The sequence below is a fragment of the Leptinotarsa decemlineata genome, unplaced genomic scaffold (assembly GCF_025532065.1).
Source record: "Leptinotarsa decemlineata unplaced genomic scaffold, Ldec_3_MD MMD2_P_RNA_scaffold_9, whole genome shotgun sequence".
Lineage (NCBI taxonomy): Eukaryota > Metazoa > Arthropoda > Insecta > Coleoptera > Chrysomelidae > Leptinotarsa > Leptinotarsa decemlineata.
Window position 1 is genome coordinate 7,687,466 of NW_027412536.1, and position 24,354 is coordinate 7,711,819.

The 24,354-nt window shown below is 31.7% G+C and overlaps 2 protein-coding genes across 7 annotated transcripts in view; both read left to right on the forward strand.

Annotated features, from left to right (window-relative positions):
* Positions 1–2,281: 2,281 nt before the first annotated feature.
* LOC141480504 (uncharacterized) lies at positions 2,282–4,610 on the forward strand. Its single transcript, XM_074170542.1, has 3 exons — positions 2,282–2,686; positions 2,793–3,002; positions 3,098–4,610. Exons 1-3 carry the CDS (start codon positions 2,660–2,662, stop codon positions 3,260–3,262), a joined length of 402 nt encoding a protein of 133 aa, XP_074026643.1. The 5' UTR covers positions 2,282–2,659; the 3' UTR covers positions 3,263–4,610.
* A 3,058-nt stretch (positions 4,611–7,668) lies between these two features.
* The window catches only part of LOC111510349 (TBC1 domain family member 25), a 30,107-nt gene continuing 13,421 nt past the window's right edge, over positions 7,669–24,354 (forward strand). For 2 of the 6 annotated variants that reach the window (XM_023166252.2, XM_023166253.2), the window contains exons 1-4: positions 7,670–8,063; positions 8,117–8,322; positions 18,614–18,800; positions 19,044–19,231. In XM_023166252.2, the coding sequence (XP_023022020.2) occupies positions 8,013–8,063; positions 8,117–8,322; positions 18,614–18,800; positions 19,044–19,231 (632 nt within the window). In that variant the 5' untranslated portion in view covers positions 7,670–8,012. Of the gene's footprint in view, positions 8,064–8,116; positions 8,323–11,083; positions 11,272–13,219; positions 13,566–15,570; positions 15,725–18,613; positions 18,801–19,043; positions 19,232–24,354 lie in introns of those variants that run through there. The other 4 variants (XM_023166250.2, XM_074170546.1, XM_074170545.1 and 1 more) reach the window with 4 other exon arrangements.

The following is a 24,354-nucleotide window of genomic DNA, read 5'->3' on the forward strand; positions in this document are numbered from 1 at the left end:
AAATAAACAAGTCATCAATCACACATATGAAATAAAAAGGATTTTAGAAACAACTACTTTCATATAAACATCGAATTGAACGAAAGAAATAATACTTTCGAAACAACTACTTATATAGTACAGGGTGGGGCACCGAAAACGAAACAGATCGAATATCTTCAAAACACATGTGTTCTGAAAAAAATGCAAAAACACGTTGATTTGTAATCCAAGGGTGACATCTTCCTATCATAATCTCAACTGTCATACCTCTTATTCCCCCACCCTCGGTGACTATCACTCAAACAATTTGAATAGGGAAAGTAGTGAGTGTGACACATCGTTAAAAAGGTAATTTCATAAGGAATTCAGCAATGGCAATTTCAGCTACCTAACTTTCGATTTTGGCGCCTTCTTGCGGGAAAAAACTGTTCTGTATTCCAAATTATGATACTTCATTCGCAAGCTAATTTGATGTAAATTCGGTGAAAATGCATTATGGAGTTTTTATAGGGGAAAAACAAAATGGCGACTTCACAATGGCGGACAAGATTTGCAATTATGGTCCGATTCATTTCAAAATTGATAAGTGATGGTTTTCAGGGTCGGAAATTATGAATTGTTTTTCTATGCAAAAAATCAAGATGGTGGCTCCAAAATAGCGGACGAAATTTGTAATTATGGCTGTGTTGGCACATTCATTATTTTTGAAATAATATTCAATTATTTCTACACTAGCATGAATAGAATAAACCATTTTTTATTTCACTCGTTGATGTACCTGACGTACTACTGTCAAGAAACTGACACAAATAAGCACTGAAACAAAAGGTTTTTTATTATACCAATACATAGGCGTAGTAAGTCAATTGTTATTCCAAAGGTACGAATGTCATAAAATAACTTCAGAAATGCTCAAAAACGTCAGACGGCGTTTCGAGAATAATTTATACCTACTCTCATTCATGGCAGTTCATGGCGAACACTTTGAGCATTTACTGTGAATTAAAGTAGTTTACGATGATTGGACTATGTAATTTTTTCAATTGTTGTTCTTTTTTCGTGAATTGTTCACATTACCTTTCAAATAAAATGTGAATTGAAAAACGAAACAGTTGTTTTTCCTGCAATAGAGCGCCAAAATGAAAAGTTAAGTGGCGAACACTCGCGTTTCTGAATTGCTTATGAAATTACCTTTTCAATGTGACACAGTGTCATACTTAGTACTTTCCCTAATCAAATTGTATATGAGTGACCAAGGGGAGGAGAGAGAAGAAGTTGAGGTAACGAGAGGATTTGTCTCCCTTGGATTTAAAATTGACGTGTTTTGCATTATGCTCACAACACATGTGTTTTGAAGAATTCGTTTTCGGTGTCGGGTTAAATCGAACCATAATTACAATTTCGTCCGCCATTTTGGAGCCACCATCTTGAAGTGCATTTTGCACTTATCATTCCTTATCAATTTTGAATCAAATCGGACGATCATAATTGCAAATCTTGTCCGCCATTGTGAACCCATATCTTGTTTCTTCGCTTAGAAAAACTCCATAATGCATTGCCAAATTAGCTTGCGAATGTAGTATCATAATTTGAAATACGGAACAGTTTTTTTCCCGCAAGAAAGTTAGGTAGCTAAAATTGACATGGATAAATTCCTTATGAAATTACCTTTTTAACGATGTGTCACACTTACTACTTTCCCTATTCAAACTGTTTGGGTGATAGTAACCGAGGGGTGGGGGAAGAGGTATGACAGTTGAGGTTATAATAGGAAGATGTCCCCCTTGGATTAAAAATCGACGTGTTCTTGCATTTTTTTCAGAACACATGTGTTTGAAGATATTCGATCTGTTTCGTTTTCGGTGCCCCACCCTGTATATGAACATTGAATTAGGAATTGAAAAAAGGTTAAATTTCCAGGAGAGATTAATTACAATGGCGAACATCGATGTTTCGGAATGTGAAACCAGCTGTTGTTTTTCTACGAATCAAACAACCCTCAAAACTTGTGTGAGCTAAAAGATTAACTCAATTTTACCTTTTAACTTTAACAGGTTGAATAATAGGCAATAAAAATCTAGCTTTCAGGTTCTCGGCTCGAACCACCGTTTCACTTGACGGCAGATTGAATAAGTGTAACAAACTACTCACGACTACCGTTACGTTCCCTTCATTTATAACATTACTACTCTGTGTCACAGATGAGCAGTGTTGCCGATTGGCGGATAATTATCCGATTTGCGGATAATTCGAAGGGTTGGCGGATAATTTTCTCACCCTGTCGAAAATCGGATAGTTAGGATCCGACTGAATGTTTAGACTTGACAACAGCGATATTTCGTGTTGAAGCATATGTTGAGATAATGAGATTCTGTGTAACGAAGAATTCTATTGTCGAATTTCCTTTATTCCATGAAAAGTAGAATTCTGTAGTACATGTTATCCCATCGCAGTGTCCGTCACGCGAGAGATTCCGCTATTCACTATCAGATGTCGCGTATAGAGCGGTTCTCCCCACACTGAAGTTCCACTTTCATAATATTTACCTATGCAATTGATAATTGATTATTGTTTCGGTCGTTTAATGATTTGAAGTGAATAGATGTTTTCAAATAAGTTGTTCTAAATAAAAGCGTTGTTGGTTGCTTCATTTGCACATCCTAAGGAAATAAAAAAAATGGACAAGTGGCTTATTGATTATAAGGTAAAACTTTAAAAGTTTGCAGATAACATAGAAGTAGTAATATGATTTGGTACTAAGGGTTATATAATATGCTAATATAAGTACTATTTTTTGTTGTGGATTTTAGAAGAAGGAAAAACGGATACCAGAACTACCAATTAAGCCGTCTTCAGAGGTTGTGGTCGGAAACGAAAAGCCAAAGGCAAATGATCAAGAGAAACCAGGTTGTAGTACCGTTGCTACCACAACCTGTGATAGACCTAGGGGTGCCGATAAATGGGGGGAATCTTCGACGTCCTTCGCGACAGAGACAGAACAAACCTATGGAAATGATTTTGTGAGTATTTTTTCATAAAGGTACAAATAATCTACTGTTTATTAAAACAAAAATATTTGGAATAGATAATTCAGTATTACATTCGTTTATTTTAGGCTGCAATTTCTCAACCAGAAAGAAAAAAGAAAAAAATTGGAAATCCTGGAAAAAAGGAAAAGAAGATTGGCTTCGTACTTTCTTGGATCAACAATCCCAAATTTAAGGATTGGTTGGAAAAGTCTTCAAAACCAGCAGGTCGAGGAACAGAGTATGCAATATAGATGTGGTAGCTCATAAAACTGTCCTTATTAAACACTCGAATAGTGAAAAACACAAATTAAATTGGCAAAAAGTGTCTACGAGCACCAAGATCACAGAACTTTTCACGGAAAACAGCGAAGAAATTGCCGTCAGAATCGCGGAAATTAAACTTTGTGCCCTGTTGGCTACAAACCAATTACCTTTTTTGCTGATGGATACTTTGTGCCCACTTTTAAAAATATCTTTCATGATTCAAAAATTGCACAAAAATTAAGTGTAAGAAGAACCAAGGCCACTGCTATTGTATGCAATAGTTTGGGAACTAATTTTCTGATAGATTTCCATAATGAATTAAGGGAGCCAGGATTTTTCTTTTCGTTGATAATGGATGAAACGACAGATATTTCCATCAAAAAGCAGTGTGCTTTTTCAATCATTTATTATGATAACAGTGCAAATATGATTAAAACAATTTATTTTGATCTGGTTGAAGCTGATGGTTCCACAGCTGTTGATTTATTCAACATTTTAAAAAATTCCTTGATATCCAAGAAAATTCCATTAACAAATTTGGTAGGGTTTTCTTCGGATACCACTAATGTTATGGTCGGAGAACATAATTCTGTATTTGCTCTTCTGAAAAAAGAGTTGCCTCAAATAATATGTATCAGGTGCTCCTGTCATATGGCACATTTGGCAATTTCGAAAGCTTGTTTAAAACTACCAAGGCATGTGAAAGACCTACTTCGTAATGTAGGCAGTCATTTCAACAGGAGCTCCTTGCGTAGAAGAAAATTTGAAGAGTTTCAACATTTTTTCCATGTTGAAATACATAAAATACTCTCGCCAGCCGTAACAAGGTGGTTATCAATAAAAGCATGCATTGACAGAGTGCTTGAATAATATGAGTCACTTAAACATTATTTAATGGTAACGTAAACATGAAAGATTGTGAGCAATATTGGTCACAAATTTTCAACTTGAAGAATAATGCTGACATTTTATTATTTTCCAATTTAAAAGAAACCCTATCATTACTGCTTGTCTTGCCATTTTCCAATGCGAGTGTTGAAAGAATTTTCAGCAATGTTTTTAACATAAAAACAGATGAAAGAAATTTATTAAACACTTCTACTCTAAGGGCTATTTTAGCTACCAAACAAAGAGTAGATAACAGTGGGGGTTGTGTTAAATTTCAACCAACAAAAAAAATGTTGGAGTGTAAGATTTGGCAAGACAAGCAGTAGTTGAAAGAAATACATTTCAAGTTGGTAGGTGACTTAATATTATTTTTCACAGATGCTATTTTAGGTAAAATGTTACTTTTTTTCTATGAAAAAAAAAAGATAAAATAACAAATTAGGTACATGTACCTACCATTCGTGTAACTTTCGTGTTTTTCTGTTTTTTTTTGATGTATTTTAATTAAAGATTTTTTAGTTTTAGGTACACGTAACTTTTTTGTTCTTTAAATCTTTTTTTTTGTATGTTGATGCTACCAAAGATTTTTTTAGTTAGAACAGAAGTATTTTAGGTAAACTTGTTATTTTTTTCAATACTTTTTTTAGTGTATTTCAATGATACCAAAGATTTTTTAGTTTGAATGAGAGTATTTTCTGTAAAATGTTCCTTTTTTTATATAAATAAATATGAAATAACTTATTTTTTTCATTATTGCTTCAAAATACCTATTCCTGCCTTCTATTTTGTACGAAACCTGAATATATAGTATTGCTTTACTATTTTTGATTGTTTTCAGCAAATCGGATAATTTCGGGCAAAATCGGATAATTTCGAGTCCAGAAGAGGATCTTTTCATTCTCATCCATTGGCAACACTGCAGATGAGTTGAATCTACTGATGTAACGATGTCAGTACGTAATGCGATATTCACAGGCTTATTTTATTCAGGCCCAGCCACTGGAATCTTGTTTAAATTGAAAAGGGTATATTTTTAAGAGAGTTTAATTTTTGGGAGAGAATGGTTTTGGCTTTCTACTTCTCCATATTTATACAAAAAATCTTTGTAAGGAGTTTATTTTGAAATTATTTGCTTTCATTCTTTCTTTAGAAGTTACCTATATTTTTTGTATGAAGATGGAGAAGTAGTAAGCCAAAACATTTTTCTTCCAAAAATTTTTCTTCTCCTAAAAACATAAGTTCAATTCAAATGAGATTTATATTTTGTCAAAGTTTGAATACATATAAATAATATTTTCGAGAAAATATTCATATTTTTCCGTGATCTATAACTGCATTGTAATGTTTTTTCTTGTTTCAATTCAATTTGATTATTAAATTAATTCTCTTGAAATGTAAATTATTTTTATCTTTTCTCGGTCATATCTGACAAAAAATCTATTTGAGAAAACCTTCTGTCTGAATGAAGCATGAATAAGTATACCTATATTCACTTTACTGAACGATCTCCAAGCAAATCAATAAGAGCATTCTGAGTATAGTTATATTCTATAATAATTTTGTGATAATAACAATTTTATGAAAAAAAAATATTACCTTATTCATTATCAAATATAATATCAAATATAAACTATTGGGATGTTTTTGCAACAAACGTATTCCAAAAACACTTTATTGTGAGATTTTCACTAAATTGTTTTACAAAAACGCAACACGTGTTTCGCCATACAATGGCTTCATCTGCCTGTTTTTGCAACAGGCATAATTTCTAAGCAACTTATGATAGAAGAAGTAAATCAGGGTTTTATACCTCAGGAAATAAACATAAAAAATAATTTCAAATTTGAGATTCCGAAAACATTATTCTGAACTTCTTGAAGTTATTAATTTTTGTTATTCTGAAGTATCTGATTATGAAGGTGGAATGATACCAATTCGAAAGGGGGGTAACGTTAATGAGTGATAGGTACATATGTTATAATTAGGAATGATATAGCTTTTGCAAAACATGGAACTGGACGAAATTAATATATAAATTCATTCGAACTTTTTTTGAGTATTTTTCATTTTACTATTGAAATGAACATTAATTATAATCATTATATAGATTGGTGAAAGTAGACTTATGAAGAAAATCTGCATAATTGATCAGAGAGAGTATCAGTGATTCGCAAAATATTTTCTTCGCATTAAATGTTGAAAGTTTGCAGTTCCTATAAATAATTTTCAAAGAAAAATATAAGCACGATACACATTTGAGTTATTGGAAAATTTTCAGTGTTATTTCAATCATTTCCATTTTTTGCCTCTAACCTAGTTTCTCTAGCTTTATTTCACAAACAACCGCAGTATTATAAATGTATCGAATAGGAATATTTATACTGCACCAGTTCAAATTTAGCGCCATTTTTCTACAAATACATCACAAACGTGATGTATATTAGACCCATGACCAACGATAATATATTTTTCAGGTGACCGCTGTCAAAGCTCTAGTTACGGTAAGGAAGTGGTTATTTTTGGAACATATCTTTTAGAACTTGTCTATATCGATATTCAAAAAAATGACAGGTGACAGATAAACTATTCGGATTCGCATTAAAAGGCTTAATACAATTGTGTACGCCAAATTCACTTATGATTTTGCGATTTGCAATTCACAAAAGAAACACAATCATTCGGATGATCATCTATAAACGAGCATTAACATTAAACATATGTTTCAGAATTGTTTGTTCACATCAGCTATTTGAAATAATGACTTTTCTGTCGAAAACCGGGCACCAATTACCACAACGCCAATATCACTGCTCGAATATCAGTCCTTTTCACTTCAAGTATAGTAAAAAATCTACTGCGTCATCAGCAAACGTCGTAATGAGCAGGATTTTGCATTTTACCATAAAAGCTGTGAGAATTTTGATGCCCGTGAAACGGCACCTTTAAAAGATCACAGGCAATAAATTTTTTTATGGTTCTGAAACTATTACGTCTACTTCAACTCTTTGCTAATTTCAATATCCCCCAAACTGAAGTAGGAGAAATATTGAAGAAATTAAATACCTAAAATACATTCATTGTACTAATTAAAAATCACATTTAATGGTGGATTCACGCAACAGTCTTAAGTCGTTTACTGAAAGTCGTAAGAAGTGGGATCATTGATTCTTGATAATAATCATTTCACGCTTGTATAATCATTTTTCAGTTGTAACAATTGTAACGTATCACAAATTGGGACCTATAACGACTCATTAGGACTGGCGCATGAATAATCCACCTTGAAAAACTCAACTAGTCGAACCAAATTTTTCGATCTGATGGGAATAAATATTTTCTATTTTCCTTTTTATTGACTTCCAAGCTAAATTAGTTCTCTTCGACATAACACGTAGTTTTTAGGCCCAAAATTATTCAATACTGATAATATTCAAGGATATTGAAAAGTGTACTGATATCAAATATGCATATACATGTCTATTTTTACCATTGCAATCAACACGTCACGTAGCACATAACTTTCTGAAATAAGCACAGACATTTTCAAATTTTCGGCAAAAACTAACGCAACTGGGAGATTCATGTTTGCCAGCCTGTTTTGTGTTGTGACAGTGGTTGTGAATTGTGATATTTTTGGCTTTTGTTTTTGAAATGTTATAAAAGATGAAAGGTAATTGTGTCAATTTTCATAATATCTGCAGTTTTTGTGGAAGGAAAATATGAGAGAAAATTACAATTTATCGCCGGACTGTTCTGGGAATATGGTGCAGAAGGTGCACTTTCCAATAATTAGTATGATAAAAATTTAACAAGTGGACATCAATTTCTTGAGTTTATTTGATTTTAAGTATGTCGGGTGTTTTTGGTTACAGCCGTGAAGCGGTAAGAGTGAAAGTCAAAGTAAGTAATTCAGTTTTATTTTAGCAATTGTTATTTGAACATGTTTCTTTCAGAAATGTGAAGGTAACCAACAGCCAGAATGGCGAAAATTCAGTGTAGACCCACAAATAACTTCTTTTGAAGTACTTCAGAGCATTTTAGCTAAAGCTTTTGACCTCAAAGGAGAGTTTACAATATGTTTCAGAGTGTATGATGTTAATGGGCATGAAACCTATATGCCCTTACTTTCTGATTGGGATTTAGATGCTGCATTTTTGAAGTAAGATTGAATTTACCAGCTTCTATTATGAAATGTTTCTCAAGTACGCATATAGGATAAACGGGTTTACTGTTGACCATCATATAGTTGATGGTTGACTATTAAGTATATCATTTCAAAATTATATTCCGTATTTGAATACATTAGATGTTCATCTATTTCCTATTCAAAATCACATTTAATCAGCAAAACTTACAACTCCATGAATAACTAGTCACTATACACATGTGACGATTTTACTCAGAACTTTTTAGAGGTAAGAAAATTAATATTTTTGGCTACATATTTGCTACAGAAAATTGTACATATTTATAAGCTAATGAAATTATTCAACCATCTTATAAATATACTCAGTTTTATAAGTAACAATTAGTGCAATATCAATGTTAAAAGGAAAGTGTTCATGTATATTTTACTGGTTCACAACTGGATTTCAAATTTATAAAACATTCAAATTATTCAAAGTTACCATTTCAAAATGACAAAATGTTGCAGTTAACCTAATATTATTTTTAATTCAAAGCCAGGTCACGAAACAGTAAGGAAACCACTAAAGTTGAATACAATTCACCAGTATAAAATGAAAATTCTTCAACAGCTTTTTGACGACAATTTCAACAGAAGAATTGAATTTTGTGAAACAACAACGCATTTTATAAATGAAAAGCAAAATATTTTGCACAATATTTGCTTTACTGATGGGTGAACTTTTTCAATGGGCATGTTAACAAACAAAGTTGCAACCGAAGCAAAGAAAATCTGTGACTTTTTAGGTAAGGTCATACACAGTATCCAGAGAAAGTGAACGTTTGGACTTGTATTCTTGAGAATACCAATTCGACCTTGAGTCATTGTGGAAAATCTAACTGGTGAAATAATAGATCCCTTGATTAAAACTAGTTTAAAAATTCAAATAGATATTGTAAATATCTATAGGCTTGTAAAGTAATTTTGCAGGACTACTTTCTTCCAGTTAAACAGTGGCTAAATGATACATTACCTGGCAAATGGATTGGTCGAAGAGGGGCAATAGAATAGCCATCACGATCACCTGACTTATTGCCTTTACATTTCTTTCTATGAGAGCATCTAAAATCAATTGTTTATAAAATGTAACCTCGAGATTTGTAAGATTTTATGAGGAGAATAACAGCTGTATGTAGAGCACTTCAGACATGAGTTTTTTTGTAATGTTAGAGAGGACTCTGAGAGCAGCCTTTATCACTGTTCTGAAAAAATTAGACATTTCGAACACATAGTAATAAATTTAGTTTTATTATTTTTGATATTTTGTTGCAAAACACTTGATACTCAAATATATTAAAGGTTTTAGTTGATTTATCCTAAGGTACTAAAAAGAAAGGTAGAGTATGTGGTATTGCGAAAAGGTAACTGAACAACCTTTAGAATGAGTATTCACTCAACCCCCTTCCCATTCAAGATTTTAGGGGTTGCATCCGCCCCCGCTAAAAGGTTCATTAATTTGATTGAAAACTAACCTAATAGATGCCTCTTTAAAAATAATTTTGATGTGCAATTACAAACATGAATCTGTTTGAATGTGGTTGAAAATGTTTATGGTGAATTTCATTAGTTTAGACTTACATTGTCTAACATGATATATGTTTTGAAATCCCTGAAAGAACAAATAACTAGCTAAAAATAACAATTATATGTTGCTTTTAAGGTGAACAACGTATACTGAAGTGCTTTTATAAAAATAGTGTTTTCAAGACAATTCATGAAAGCAAATATTTGAAAATGAAACACATGTTAAGTGAAGTGAAGGCACTAAGCTATAGTAAAAAAATTATAAAAAAGCAATGTTTTCTACAACATTAATTTGAAAGCATATCTATTACAGCTGCCACAACACAATATCCCTGCGAACAAAAACTCAGTCACTACTGATAAAATTAGATAAAAATAAAATCAAAGGAACCCAATTGGAATAAAGGTGGGCATACACGCAGAAATAAAAAGCAAACTGACGAGCAAGATGAGCTCGAAAGGATCACCAATCACTATTAAGTAATTATTTGATGAAATAATAAGAAACAGGAATTAATTAAAGCATTTTATCGAAGCTAGTGAAACACGTGCGCTATTGAAAACTGAATTTCTCAATAAAAAAATTAATACATTGAAAAAAGAGAAAGAGAAAACAAAAAAAATAATTTAATAATTTTTGGACTCGACAAGAATCTCAAGGAAGTGTGTATTATGTGTAACAAAATCAAGGAAGTGTTGAATGTACAGCTTACAGAATCAGACGTTAATAACATTTATACGTTGGGAAACACTGAAAATTAATGTCCAATTTGGAAAAACGTGAAATTCTTTAAAATTATAACAAATTAAAAGGTTCAGCAACTAACTGAGTTGAACTTCGCCTTTTATTATGTCAGCAACTAGCTCTGTAATTTATTTAAATATTTGTATATAACTACAGCTGGGAAACAATAAAGACGATTATTATTATATTTCCAACGACTTAACCGCAACTCAAAGGAACGAATATAAAATCTTTAGAGAGCATCTCAGGCAAGCATGCATAAAACGAGAGATCGGTGTTTCATTAAGAGTAATAAACTGTGCGTGAATAATATTCCATATACTGCAGACGATCTTATATACCATAAATATCTAAACCCCATAAATAATAGCGCCCCTCCAACACCAGATCCGTCAAGAAAAATCACAAGACAAACAGTTGCTAAAGAGATAGGAAAAGGAAATAAACAAGAAATAAATTCATCCAGAGTAGAAAACAAAACGACAAAAGATTTTGAGGAAAACAAAAGTACTCCTGAGGCAGAGAAAATTGAAAATGTACTCCAACAAACCACACCATACTTAGTGAAGGAACAGAGATGAAGACTTAGGAACAACAATTATGTGTCTCGTAATCTCTAGACTTTAATGTTTCCACTTCTTTATTAGGATAAGGTAATATTTGTAGATTTTAAGACTTTTGTTAATACCATATCAGCTGTATTATTTTACTGAGATATTTTACTACATTTTAAACTTGAGTTCAAATGATTCTCATTGAATAATTTAAGTTCCACAAAACCTCTTAGAAAAATGGTGTGAATGTTGTAGCGCAATATCTCATTCTTGTTTTTCAAAGTGACTTCATAGATACGTTTACATTAGAATCAATAAAACAAGCCAAGGAACTACTTGAAATCAATAGCAACTCTAAGAACTTCACATTGGTCCACAATAACATAAGAAGCATCAGAAAAACTTTGAATTCAGAATTTTCCTTACAGAATTCCATTTTGAATATGATTGTATTGTGTGACAGAAACAAGGAAAATAACGTCTGTTGCTGGTTATGAACTAATATACAGTGAAGGAAACTTGAATCAAAACGATGGCACCGTCGTTTATATGAAGTCAAATATGTATAAAAGCACGAACTGATTCAACTCAATGATTCTAATTTAATAAAACTTGGAAGCCAATTTGTATGAAATCACTTTACATATCTCGCACTACCTCAATAGATTTCTTCAACGAAAATTTATTGAATTACCTAAAAACTCAAGTGAAAAATAGTCATGAGTATTCCTCATTTGTAGGAGACATTTTTCATCCTTTTTGTGTGGAAAGGAAAAAGTGCCATAAACTTCTTGAAGGTCATAAAATGTATTGTTCCGACAATTCCAAATAAAAAGATAGAACTAGAACAAACCATTCAACGAAAGTCATTTTTTGTGGAAGAAAATAGTTTTTCATAGACTTTTTTTGGGTATTCTTTACTTTCCACAATCTGAAAAATATAAAAATTATAATGGAGAACTTTATACAAGTGTAGAAAGAGTTTACCCCGATAAGTTACTGCATAAAGTCAAAGTATTTTTCACAAAGAAAAATGTTTTATTTATCAGTAACTTGCCGTATTTAACAATTTTGCCTGTCAAAAAAATTGCTAAGAAATAATACAATACTTATCTTTACATTTCGGAGGCCAAAATCTGGCCCGTTTTCAGAAATGGACAAAAAATTCAAAGATATTTGCAGTTATTCCTTTTGATTATTTATTTCTCAATTATAATTTTTATATTTTTCAGATTGTGAAAGGTAAAAAGTAGCCAAAAAAAAGTCGATATAGAACAAACTATTTTCATGAAGAAATTTCAAAATTAAAACTTGTGATTCACAATAAGGATATTGAATTAGAGAATCTTAACTGACGAGTATAATGAAAAAATTGATGAAATGCAACAAACTGTTGATGAAATGTACAAAGACATGAAGGAAAAAGACAATTATATTAAGCGGCTGAATAATAGAACTCAAGACTTCGAAAATGATGTGTTTGAAATGGAGAATAAAAATGCTCAAAAATTGAGGGATCAAGGTGAAACCATTTTTCAATTAAATAAAAGGTTTTTAAATTACACGAAAATATTACGTCATATGTCTAACTAATCTCAATTAAGTAAAGTTAACAACAACAGGCATATAGATGCCTATGAGAGTGTAGAAATAAGTAAACATAATAATATGAATAACGATGGTGGACCAATACCTTATAGTATCTGTCTATGGTAATCTGTTTAAAATCTGTTTTTCCCTTAACCAGCTGTCGTACCCCTACGAACGACAACCCTCAGAAGTCGAAACTTGTGTACGCTAACGAAGTCTTACCTTTTAACGTGTGATTCCTAACACGTTATAGCTATATAGCTTGTTTAAATAATATTTTAATTATTAGATTTACCTGACTATTACATAAGGACACATTGCAAAATTAATTTAAGACTAGTAGATAAGGCAGTATTGTGAAATTGATTTTATACAGCTTGTTAAAATAATATTTCAATTATTAGATTTACCTAACTAATTTATGTGAATTTCCATTTCATTTCCATTCCATTTATGTGAATTTCCATGTGGATAATGTTGATATTTTATGTTGAAATTTGTATCAATCTGAAGTGAAAAACCTGGAGAATATATGTAGTGTTTTTGTATTCAAAGAAAAGTTGAAAATTCTCATGTAATTAGTGTTTAAACAACAACATAAACTAATTAATACAACAAAAACTATAAGTACAAAAACCGGTATAGTAGTAGAAAAAATTGGGAGTGTCTACTGAGCCAATTGCCCTACAATGGTCTGCAATACCTATAACTTAGAAATTACTCCTGGTGAATGGGTATGTTGTGATAGTTGTCAAGTAACAACACATTCTACCCTTAACTGTTCAGGAATATCCACATCTGAGGTGAGGGCCATAGTATTACAAAAAAGGAGCTTACTGTACTTTTGTGAAGAATGCCGGGAGGCTTTTAAAAGTGTTCCAAAGCTGCTTAGAGAAATAAGGGACATGAGAAAGGAGATGAATACATTAAAGCAAGAAGTGGAAGATCTGAAGCAAAAGGAGAAACAAGAAGTCAACAATTTTGAAGAGATAGTTATGGAACTGGAGGAAAGAAAGAAGAAATCTAAAAATGTTATTATATTAAATATTAAAGAGTCAATTAAAACAAATAAAAAAGAGAATAGAAGATGAATAAATACAGTAAAAACAATTTTGTCAGAAACTGAAGTAGAAGATCTTAAATATAGAGTTCAACGTATTGGAAAATATGAACCTGGTAAAAATAGACCCCTAAGAATAGTGATGGCAAAGCCAGAAGCAGCTAAAGAAATTCTCCGAAATAAAAATAAAATTAAAACATACAAAGCAACTATCTTTGGCGATCAAACCAAAGCCCAAAGAGAATATTATAATAAAATAAAGAAACAGTTAGAAGAAAGTAAAAACAGAGGGGAAAATAAATATATAAAATATATAAATAACATACCCACATTAGTTGATTGTCCTCCTTCAAAAAACTATTGACAACAAGAAAAGGTATGGAAGTGCATGATTGCCCCAATTTTAATGAAGACATCATTTATTTAAATACTGAAAGTTTTTTGCCACATAAAACTGAAATAATTGCTTATATTGTATGTTATAACCCCACAATAATAGTGCTTAGTGAATCAAGAGTTACCAAGGATGTAGAAGATTTCGAAATACAAATCAATAACTATAGTGCAGTCCGCTGTGACAGTGATAGTCGACATACAGGAGGAATTCTAATTTTTATAAGAGAGGGAGTGGACTACAGAATTCGAAAGAGCAGTATTATTCCTGGAAATTATTGGATGAGATGTATTGAAGTAAACATATCAAATAAGAGGTGGTTAATTGGAGGTCTGTATCACTCTCCCAGTTCAAGTGATGCTATATTTATTGATTGTTTGGAAGAACTATTTGAAAACTATTTTCTTAAAAATAATTTCATACTGTTGGGTGATTTCAATATTAATTATGCAGATAACAATGCTTTTTATAGTAGAAAAATCAAAAATTTGTTAAATATGTATGGTTTTGCTCAAATAGTGACACAGTGTACTAGAATTACAATAAACGCAAAAACCTTGATAGATTATGTGGTAACTAACTGTTGCGATGTTCAAGCATATGTCTTTCATACGCCTAAGATAACTGATCATTCAATGATATCTGTCAGTTGTTTCAAATCTAATATAAATATTCCTGAAAAAAAAGCTGATTGTTAGAAATATTACTTCCGAGACATATTCAAACATAAATATTGAACTAATTGATCAAACATGGCTATTGAATTCAATCGATGTTAACAAAATCTTGAATGAAATATTTGATAAAACTAAAATAATTATAGATAATCTTGCACCTGAACACACTATCTCAATAAAAAATAACAAGTTACCTTACTATGATTTGGAATTGAAAAATAAAGCTAAGGAACGAAATACAATATATAAAACATTTAAAAATAATTACAGCTCACCTCAGCGTGAACAATTCTGGGAAAACTATAAAATTGTTAGAAATCAGTATGTTAATATGTTAAAAAAGAAAAGGATATTTTTTTATGAACAACAAATTGACGCAAATCGTAATAATCCAAGAAAGATGTGGAAATATCTCAAATCAATAATAAACCGGTTAACAATAGTAAAATGAATAAAATCATCTTTCGTGAAAACAATTCAATAACAATTAGTGAAAATGAACATGAGATAGCTGAGAATTTCAATAATTACTTTGTTAATAGTATTCCAAATATCTCTAAGAGTATCCCTCAATCTGATGAATGGTCATCCACAAATTATTCAGTTATAAACAGTTCTTTTTCCAAATTTAAACTATTAACGATGACTCAACTGAGGAAGATTATTCATTCCTTAGACAATAAAAACAACTCTGAAGTACTGAATAGCAAATTTTTAAAAGAAACATTCGAGGTATTTGGGTATGTGATATTAAACCTGGTGAATACATCTCTGGATAAAGGAATATTTCCCGATCAACTGAAGATAACTTCTGTTATTCCTATACCAAAGGTTAGTAATACAATTGAAGCAAGCGATTTTCTCCCAATTAATACACTACCAACTTTGGAGAAAGTCATTGAACTAGCAGTTTACGAACAATTAGTTGCATACTTGGATGACAATGAATTATTCTTAGGTAAACAGTCAGGATTCAGAAAAAATCATTCCTGTGAATCAGCTATTCAGTATACTTTCTCTAGATGGAAAAATGCGTATGAAAATAAATACACTGTAGCTGTCTTTCTTGACTTCAAGCGCGCATTTGAAACAATTGACAGAAACATTTTGATAAAAAAATTAAATTATTATGGGTTAACAGGCTCTGTGCTGGCATGGTTTCTTAGTTATCTTAGTGAAAGAAAACAGAAAACAAAAATTGGTTCAAAAATATCTGATGAGATAGATATCAACATTGGTGTTCCCCAGGGAAGTGTACTTGGTCCACTTTTATTTATTATATACCTAAATGATATTTATTATGTTCCTGGGCTACATGAACTTAATCTGTTTGCAGACGATACGTTAGTTTATACGTTTGTTTGAAGGTGATTGACAATGTTTCGTGATGAATTTCACTAGTTCGGACTTCCATTGTCTATTATATAAAATGATTTGAAATCCCTGAAACAAGTAAAAAAGAATAATTAAAAAAAGAATAGTTGAAAATAACAATTATATTAAGCAACAATAAACCTGAAATGAAATGATAGTAAAATAACCTACAAGTAAAAATATAATAATTGAATAAATAAAAAATTAAAAAATTAAAGGAATGCAAAAAGAAAATAATAAAAATAAAAAGTGTAGAGATTCCAAGTCACGTTAGTTCACGACGTTTCGATTGTTGGTATCTACAATCGTCTTCGGGTGATGACTGTCATCACCCGAAGACGATTGTAGATACCAACAATCGAAACGTCGTGAACTAACGTGACTTGGAATCTCTACACTTTTTATTTTTATTATTTTCTTTTTGCATTCCTTTAATTTTTTAATTTTTTATTTATTCAATTATTATATTTTTACTTGTAGGTTATTTTACTATCATTTCATTTCAGGTTTATTGTTGCTTAATATAATTGTTATTTTCAACTATTCTTTTTTTAATTATTCTTTTTTACTTGTTTCAGGGATTTCAAATCATTTTATATAATAGACAATGGAAGTCCGAACTAGTGAAATTCACGTTAGTTTATACTTCGAATACAGAACTCAATGATGCTGTAGATACTCTCAAAGGTTCAATGAAGAACATCGAAAAATATTTACATATGAATAAATTAAAATTAAATGCAGATAAAACAAAAGCTATGGTGATAACAACTAAATATAAACTGAACTCTATTGATTATAATGAAATAAAAATTGAAATTGGTAACACTACCTTGGAATATGTGTCTGAAATAAAGTATCTGGGAGTTATTGTAGATAACACTTTGAGTTTGAACAGTCATGCTGAATACGTTATAGAAAAAAATTCAAAAAAATTATATTTTTTTTTCTAGGATAGCAAATAATTTGACTATTAACTCCAGAATATTAACATATAATTGTATAATTAAACCTCATTTTGAGTACTGTCCAACTTTAATGCATTTAATAAACCAAAATAGGCTTTCCCAATTTCAAAAACTCCAAAATAGGAGCATGAGAATTATATTAAGATGCAGTCGTTACACTTCCATTGATCACATGTTAAATATACTACAATGGCTGTCGATTTCAAATCGATTATTCTTTTTAACAATGGTTTTTATATTTAAAATAACCAAAAGTCTCCAACCAACATATTTTAATGAATTTTTGGTTTTTAATAATCAAATACATGAACATGAGACAAGATCTTATAATAATTTTCATATATATATAGAACCAACACTGGTGGCGGAACTAAAAACTTATTCTACAAGGGACTACGGGAATTTAACAATTTACCAAATGCCATTAAAGAGGAAAATACTGTAAGAGGGTTTAAAAGTAAATTATTGGAATACCTAGAGCGTTAGTTAGTTGGAAAATATGTATATTATATATAGTTACTATATCAATATTGGTTTTCAACATTGGGTATTATAAATTGTATATTTTTTATTATTATCTTCTTATTTAGTTTATCTTCATTATTGTTATTATCTATATACATATTTGAATTTTATTAATATTTTTGGCACTGTGGAAATTTAAATTATTAATTAGTTATTATGTCTTGTAAGATTAGGATGTATCCTATAATAATAAAGATTACATTAACTATCACATAAGGACACATTGTAAAATTAATTAAGACTAGTAGATAAGGCAGTATTGTGAAATTAATTTGAAACACTTAAGACACAGGTACTTAGAAGAGATATCTATGGTATAAATAAGGATAATTTTGTAAATATATTCAGTTTGATATTCCTCTTGAAGATGATCACTTGGTGATCGAAACACGTGTGTTAAAATAACGGTTTGGTGTTGGGAAAAACTTCAGTAATATTCATTACTGCACTAAAGGTTCCAAACGTGCATCACATGTCCCACCGTTGCCCATTATTAACACATGTAAAGGGGGAAGATTGAAAAGTGTCTCGAATGCAGCTGCAGAAGTGGTTTTGATTGCTTCCATTATTCCCAAGCATGCTGTTCCTTGCACCCTGCTTAGTTTGTTAATAGTGGTCACCAGACCACGGGTTTAAACACCATGGTAAAGAGCCAATATAACATGTCGTTCAAGCTCCCATGTCTTTCCGTTGGTGCGTCTGGCCAGTAACAGTGCTACCTCCCCTTTCTTTTTAACTCTTTCCAATAGATGGTGAAGTTTTTCAATGGCATAATTATATTTTGATTTTTTAGTGTTGTATTTTTACTCAAATAAAATGTAGGTTCAAAGTGATTGATGATTTTGTCTTGCAGAGCACATAATACATCAGTAGCTACCAATAGTGAAGCATGTTTATGTTTGCGCGTCGATTTAAGACCTTTTGAAGAATGTTCTGACGACTGGGAAATCAAACAGAATGTACCAATCTTGACTCAAATAAGAACAGCTACTAGTCAAGAAGCTAAGCCATCACCTAGATTGCATGGAATTTTCAATCAGGTAGTTTTCTTTATTTCAGAATGTTCTACTTAGTTTTTGATAATATTTTTATCATGAGAAAAACCAGCTGAATCCAAGTAAATATTTTGTGAAAGTTGTTTTTTACAATATTAAGGAATGTTGTAAGTATTTCTAGAGTTCAATTCAACTTTTTAACAAATATTCCAAGATCTGTCTCTCATAGTAATTTGTTTATGTGTACTTCTGGAATTTTTTGTTTGGCAATCACATAATCTCTTTCAGATGGGAAAAACTTTGAACATGGTACAGAGAGCATTCAATTTCGGTGAGGATGAAACTCCTTTCCAACCTCCAAGGCCTCCCCTATCTGATGCAGAATTTAGAAGGTTTTTAGATGCAGTGGGTCAGATTGTATATGCTAAAGAATTAAGATCAGTTATTTACTTTGGAGGAATTGATCCAAGTCTAAGGTATGTTTGTTTTGAATATACAATGTATCCCAATAGTGCACATTTGGTTGATATATCTATAATGTGAATAGATATAAAAAACTCGAATGCAAGTTATATGGCACCAGGATGGTCACATACCAAAATAAGTTTCAGACATACATACAAATGTATTTTTTCGTGAGAGCAAATAATATAAATTCTTCAAATGGAACAACCAGTTCATTTTTCTGTCACAAAAATGTTATACTTTACTACTCAGCACTGAATTTGTTGTCAGCCACAATGAGCAGTTGACGAGTTATTGATTTTTTGTAAAATTTGTAAGTGAAAGCAGCCCTGAATGTAATAACTGTAACTAAGTTGTTTTATTAATAATCTGAAATTTGTCTGGCGAGGTGGCTTAGAGAACATCAAAATAGCATGTAATGATCTGAGGAACATTTATATTTATTTGGGGTGCTTTAAATGTTGCTTCTATTTACGTCAACTTCAATTGAAGTTTATACGAATTTTTCAAATGGAACACTCTGTTTATTAAACTGTCTTTGCATTCTACATGAAATTTCCCAAGCGGGAATACCAAATTGTTATGTTATTACTAACCATCCTTTGATTATTTGTCTTTTTCAAGATAAAACAAAAATGAAGAAAAAAGTACATTTTGGATCCAAAACAAAAGAAATGGCAGTAGTGACACATATAATAAATATATTTTATAAATGTCTTTCTTCCACCTAGTTCTGTAAATTTTATGAATCTCTTCAAAAATTTTGTGGTCACATGTATCAGATGGAAAGGTATAATTCGTGGAAATGCCTCACGAATTCTTAATTTCATGTCTTCATGTGTAGTAGCGGCAATGGGATAAACCTTCAATTTCACCGTTCCCCATAAATGAAAATCCTTTTATGTTACTTCCTCTGTCCTCGGCGTCCAAAGAATAAACCTTTCTAGTCCACTCCGCTTATATCACATCCAACTCCTCGTACTTCCCAAAAATATGTACTGATACCCCATCTAACTGGAGTCACGTTTCATCATTGATGTGATATAGTCTGGGAAAAAACTAAAAAGATTAGCTGAAAAAACAATTTTATTAAGCAAATAACTGAAATTACAATGAAATACAAGCTACAACCGAAATATAAAAATTGAACTATTACACGAGATGAAAATTAAATGAAATATTAACAAGAAATGAAAATTAAATGATTCCAGACCAAGTTACTTCACGATTGTTAGTATCCACAAATGTCTTCGAGTGATAACTGGACTTATTGCTTCGAGAAGAGAAGAGGGGGTAGGTGAAAGCAGTCGAATGACCTATAAATAGTCACATCTCGAAGGAATAAGTCCAGTTATCACCCGAAGACGATTGTGGAATCGAAACGTTGTGAAGTATCTTGGTTTGGAATCTTTTTATTTTATATTTTGAATTTTCATTTCTTGTTAATAATTTTTTAATTTGTGAGCTCGTGTTAATAGTTCAATTTTTTGGTTTTTTGGTAGTTTGTATGTTATTTCATTGTAATTTCAATTTTTTTGCTTAATAAAATTGCTTTTTCAGCTAATCTTTTTAATGTTTTTACGGATTCTTTCAGGGACTTCAAATCAATTTATATCATTTCAGACAATGGAAGTCCGAACTGATGAAATCCTTTGTAAATCAGAAACATTTCTTCAAACTAGATTCAGAAAAGTCATAATTTGATACATTTTCTGTTGTAAGAATCTCCTTAATTTCTTCATATTCTTTCATTTCTTCATTCCGTGTTAGGAATCACGTTAAAAGGTAAAATCTCATTAGTCTTTAACTCGCACAAGTTTCGACTTTTGAGAGTTGTCGTTTGTAGAGGGCGACAGCTGGTTATCGGAAAAACATATTTTAACACCTCCTCTTAAGAATACGCCATCTATCAATTAACAAATATGAAAGATTAACGAGACTTCCCTAGGTGGTCCGTTGCAAGGCCTATCTTGGACATTAACAGACAAATGAGATTTGTTCTGCGTTTCACTGCTAGTCAACTAGTTGAAATTACATCCCAAAAACAAAGCATTCATGTTCCATTCGCCGTTCAGCTTAGCACCATTGATGAGACCTATTTCAGGTCGAAACAGTGCTGTCTGGTGCTGGATCACGAATGTTTTGTTTCTCAGCATTAGTTTCAACAAATTTGAATATGATTCTGTTCATTGAAATTCATTTCCTGGCTCAACTTTTCACTGACTTCACTTTAAAATACGATGTTCAATATCAAAACTTTGATCCTATTTGACAATTGTTAAATCCAGAATTTGTGAAAGACTCTAAACTATAAACTTGGCAGAGGAAAAGTTTTTCTTGATTAGGCAGCATCGACTGCTAGGGTCATTAGCTGCTACTTCACAGCTGGGAAAGTCAATTCTCAGTTATATATTTTGGTGGAGGTTACTTTATTTTATAAAACTAAATGTATTTTTGATTAGAGTCACATCATTCAATAAGCATTCTTCTAGTGTCTTAGGCATATTCAATGTCTGTCTAAGTTGTTCGTGAACTTGCATTCGATTGAGATGTGATGGACTGTTTCTATTCTATTGCAGATGTTGCATAGTTCTGGTCTATCGCTCTGTAATAGGTTTGATGAAATGAGGCGGGTATTTCCTAGTTTCAAGCGAGTTAGGATCACTTGTTCACATCATGTCAATTTCTATAGAGAGTTCATTTTACCTACTTTGGGTTTGACAGCTTTGAGTTCTCCATGTTTAATCTCGACGTCTACTATTCTTCCGAGGTCATTGGATCGAATCGATATGTCATCGAATTCGGTTGTACCTGCTGCTTGATGGGTCGCATTATTAGCTGCTTCGTTTCCAAGTATATATTTTTTCCTTTTTCTGTTATTCAGTTGGTCAATACGATTATATGTTGAACAAGTGGATCTTCTGAAAAAATGTTCTCCATAGTCTGGAGATAGCTCAATGACTGTGCATATTATGATAGTATTTTGTTTAACTGATTCGGAATAGCTCAAAGCTTGCCAGGTGGCAATTAATTCAGTGGTGAATATACTTGAGAACTCTGGAAGCGACCAAAAGTGGCTGCCTCCTGGCGTATAAAATGTACTTCCCACTGCATCATAAGTTTTGAGCCGTCCATTTAAATAGTGTCCGCACCCTGATATTCGGATAGTATACCAAAACAATTTGTTTTCATCATAACATTATTACAATCGTTCTCATTATGTTTCGTGACTTCTAACTGCATTTAAGGTTGTTCCAGTTCCATGTTAGGTGCAATTTTGCAGAAGTTTTTGGAAAGAACGCTGGAGAATTCCATAGTCAAGTTGGTTCCTAATATTTTGCTCTGAAATCTGGCAAAGTAATTGTTGGTCTACTGTCAAAATTATTTTCTTGATTGTTAGAAAAGATCAATGTGTGTACCGGGTGTGATGGAAGTGCCCACATTTTGTTGGTGTAATTTAAGATCTGTTGGTTTCTTCTGAATTTGAAAGGAGGGACTCCTATCTGACAACAAATGGATTCCAATGGACTAGTACGAAATATTCCTGTAACTATTCTCAACCCTGTACATTGTATGGATTCGAAGATTTTTGACACTGGATCTCCATGCTGACAAGTAAACAATACTTCCATAGTCAGTCTTGGATAAAACTAGAAACTTGTAGTCTTGGGAGCACTTCGCTATTGGCACCCCAATTGGTGTTAGATACACATCTAACAACATTGAGAATCTTCTTTCTCCCATGATAATTTTGACTAAAACCCCTAAAACTTTTTTTTGCTACAACTGGGAGTTCAGTATCATAAATGAAAAGTTGAGGTTTATTGTGAGGCTTTCTCAAACGACAGAAGTGAATGCAATTGGTTGATGATTATAAAAATTTGAAGCCAGACGCTGATCATTTTGAGAGCATTGTCAGTATGTTGTAGGGCTTCTTGGATTTCGGTCATGGATTTGTCTGCGAAATATATCATAAGTTCATCAATGTAGAGACATTTTTTCACCGGTTCAGGGACGAATAGGAGCAAGTCATTTACCACTATTAAAAGCAAGGTTACACCGAGTGTGGATCCTTGTGGTACTCCATTTTCCATAATGAAAGAGTTAGATAGCGTGTTATCAATGCGAACTCTAATCTGAGGAAGTTTTCTATAAATAGAGGTATTTTTCATTTCAATCACCAAGTTTCTTTTTCATTATATATCTTCATGTAATATCATAGACTTTTTCCAAGTCAAAGAATTTCCCTACATCATGCTCGTGCATTGCAAAAGAGTTCTGGAATGCGTCTTTAAGGATCACTATTTTATCGATGGTTGATCTAGCTTTCCTAAATCCCTAAATAAGTCGATAGTTCACTTTCCTTGCTATCTATTCACTTAATCAATCAAAATCAAATCAGTTTATTCATTCAAAGGACCCATTAGGGTGTAGAAAATGCCAGGATATAATGTCTTAGTACATGTATATAAATATAGTAAAGACTACGTACGTAACTACAAAACAACAAGAAAGAACAGCAATATAAATTATTTGTTTAAAAAGTTACATTTAAAACTCATCAATGTTATAAAATACATTTTCTTGCAGAAAGTGTTTTATGGAGTTTCGAAATTTGAAGTGTGTAGGCTTTATTTTCAGATTTCTGAATTAAAGTACTATAGAAGGTTTTTTTGCAGTTTCGACGAGATGCATGTGTTCTTTTTTCTCAGATTTGTAGTAATTTTGCATTTCAGCATGCTGTTTTTCAGGTTCTCGCTAGAGTTTTTGATCTCAGCTCTAATCCAATTTTTTTTATTACTCTGATTCTTTCTTCATGACATTGGAAATCATTTATTATATATATCAAAGAAAATGTTTACGAAGATGTTGAATTTATGATTACAGTCGTTTCTATTATATACCTCACCCCAAGTTTCCGCTGTTAGGACATTTCTAAATCTAAGCAGCAAGTGAGCACAATAGGGCGGTAACTGGAAGGTACTTGTACATTTTTTCCCTGTTTAGATACAGGTATGACAATTGCTTCCCGCCATTTATCCGGGTAGGTGTTTGTTCTCCATGTGAGGTAAAAAAGTTCTAAAGATTTTCTTCTTCATTTCGTTTGGTAGATGGCATATAATTTCATATGATA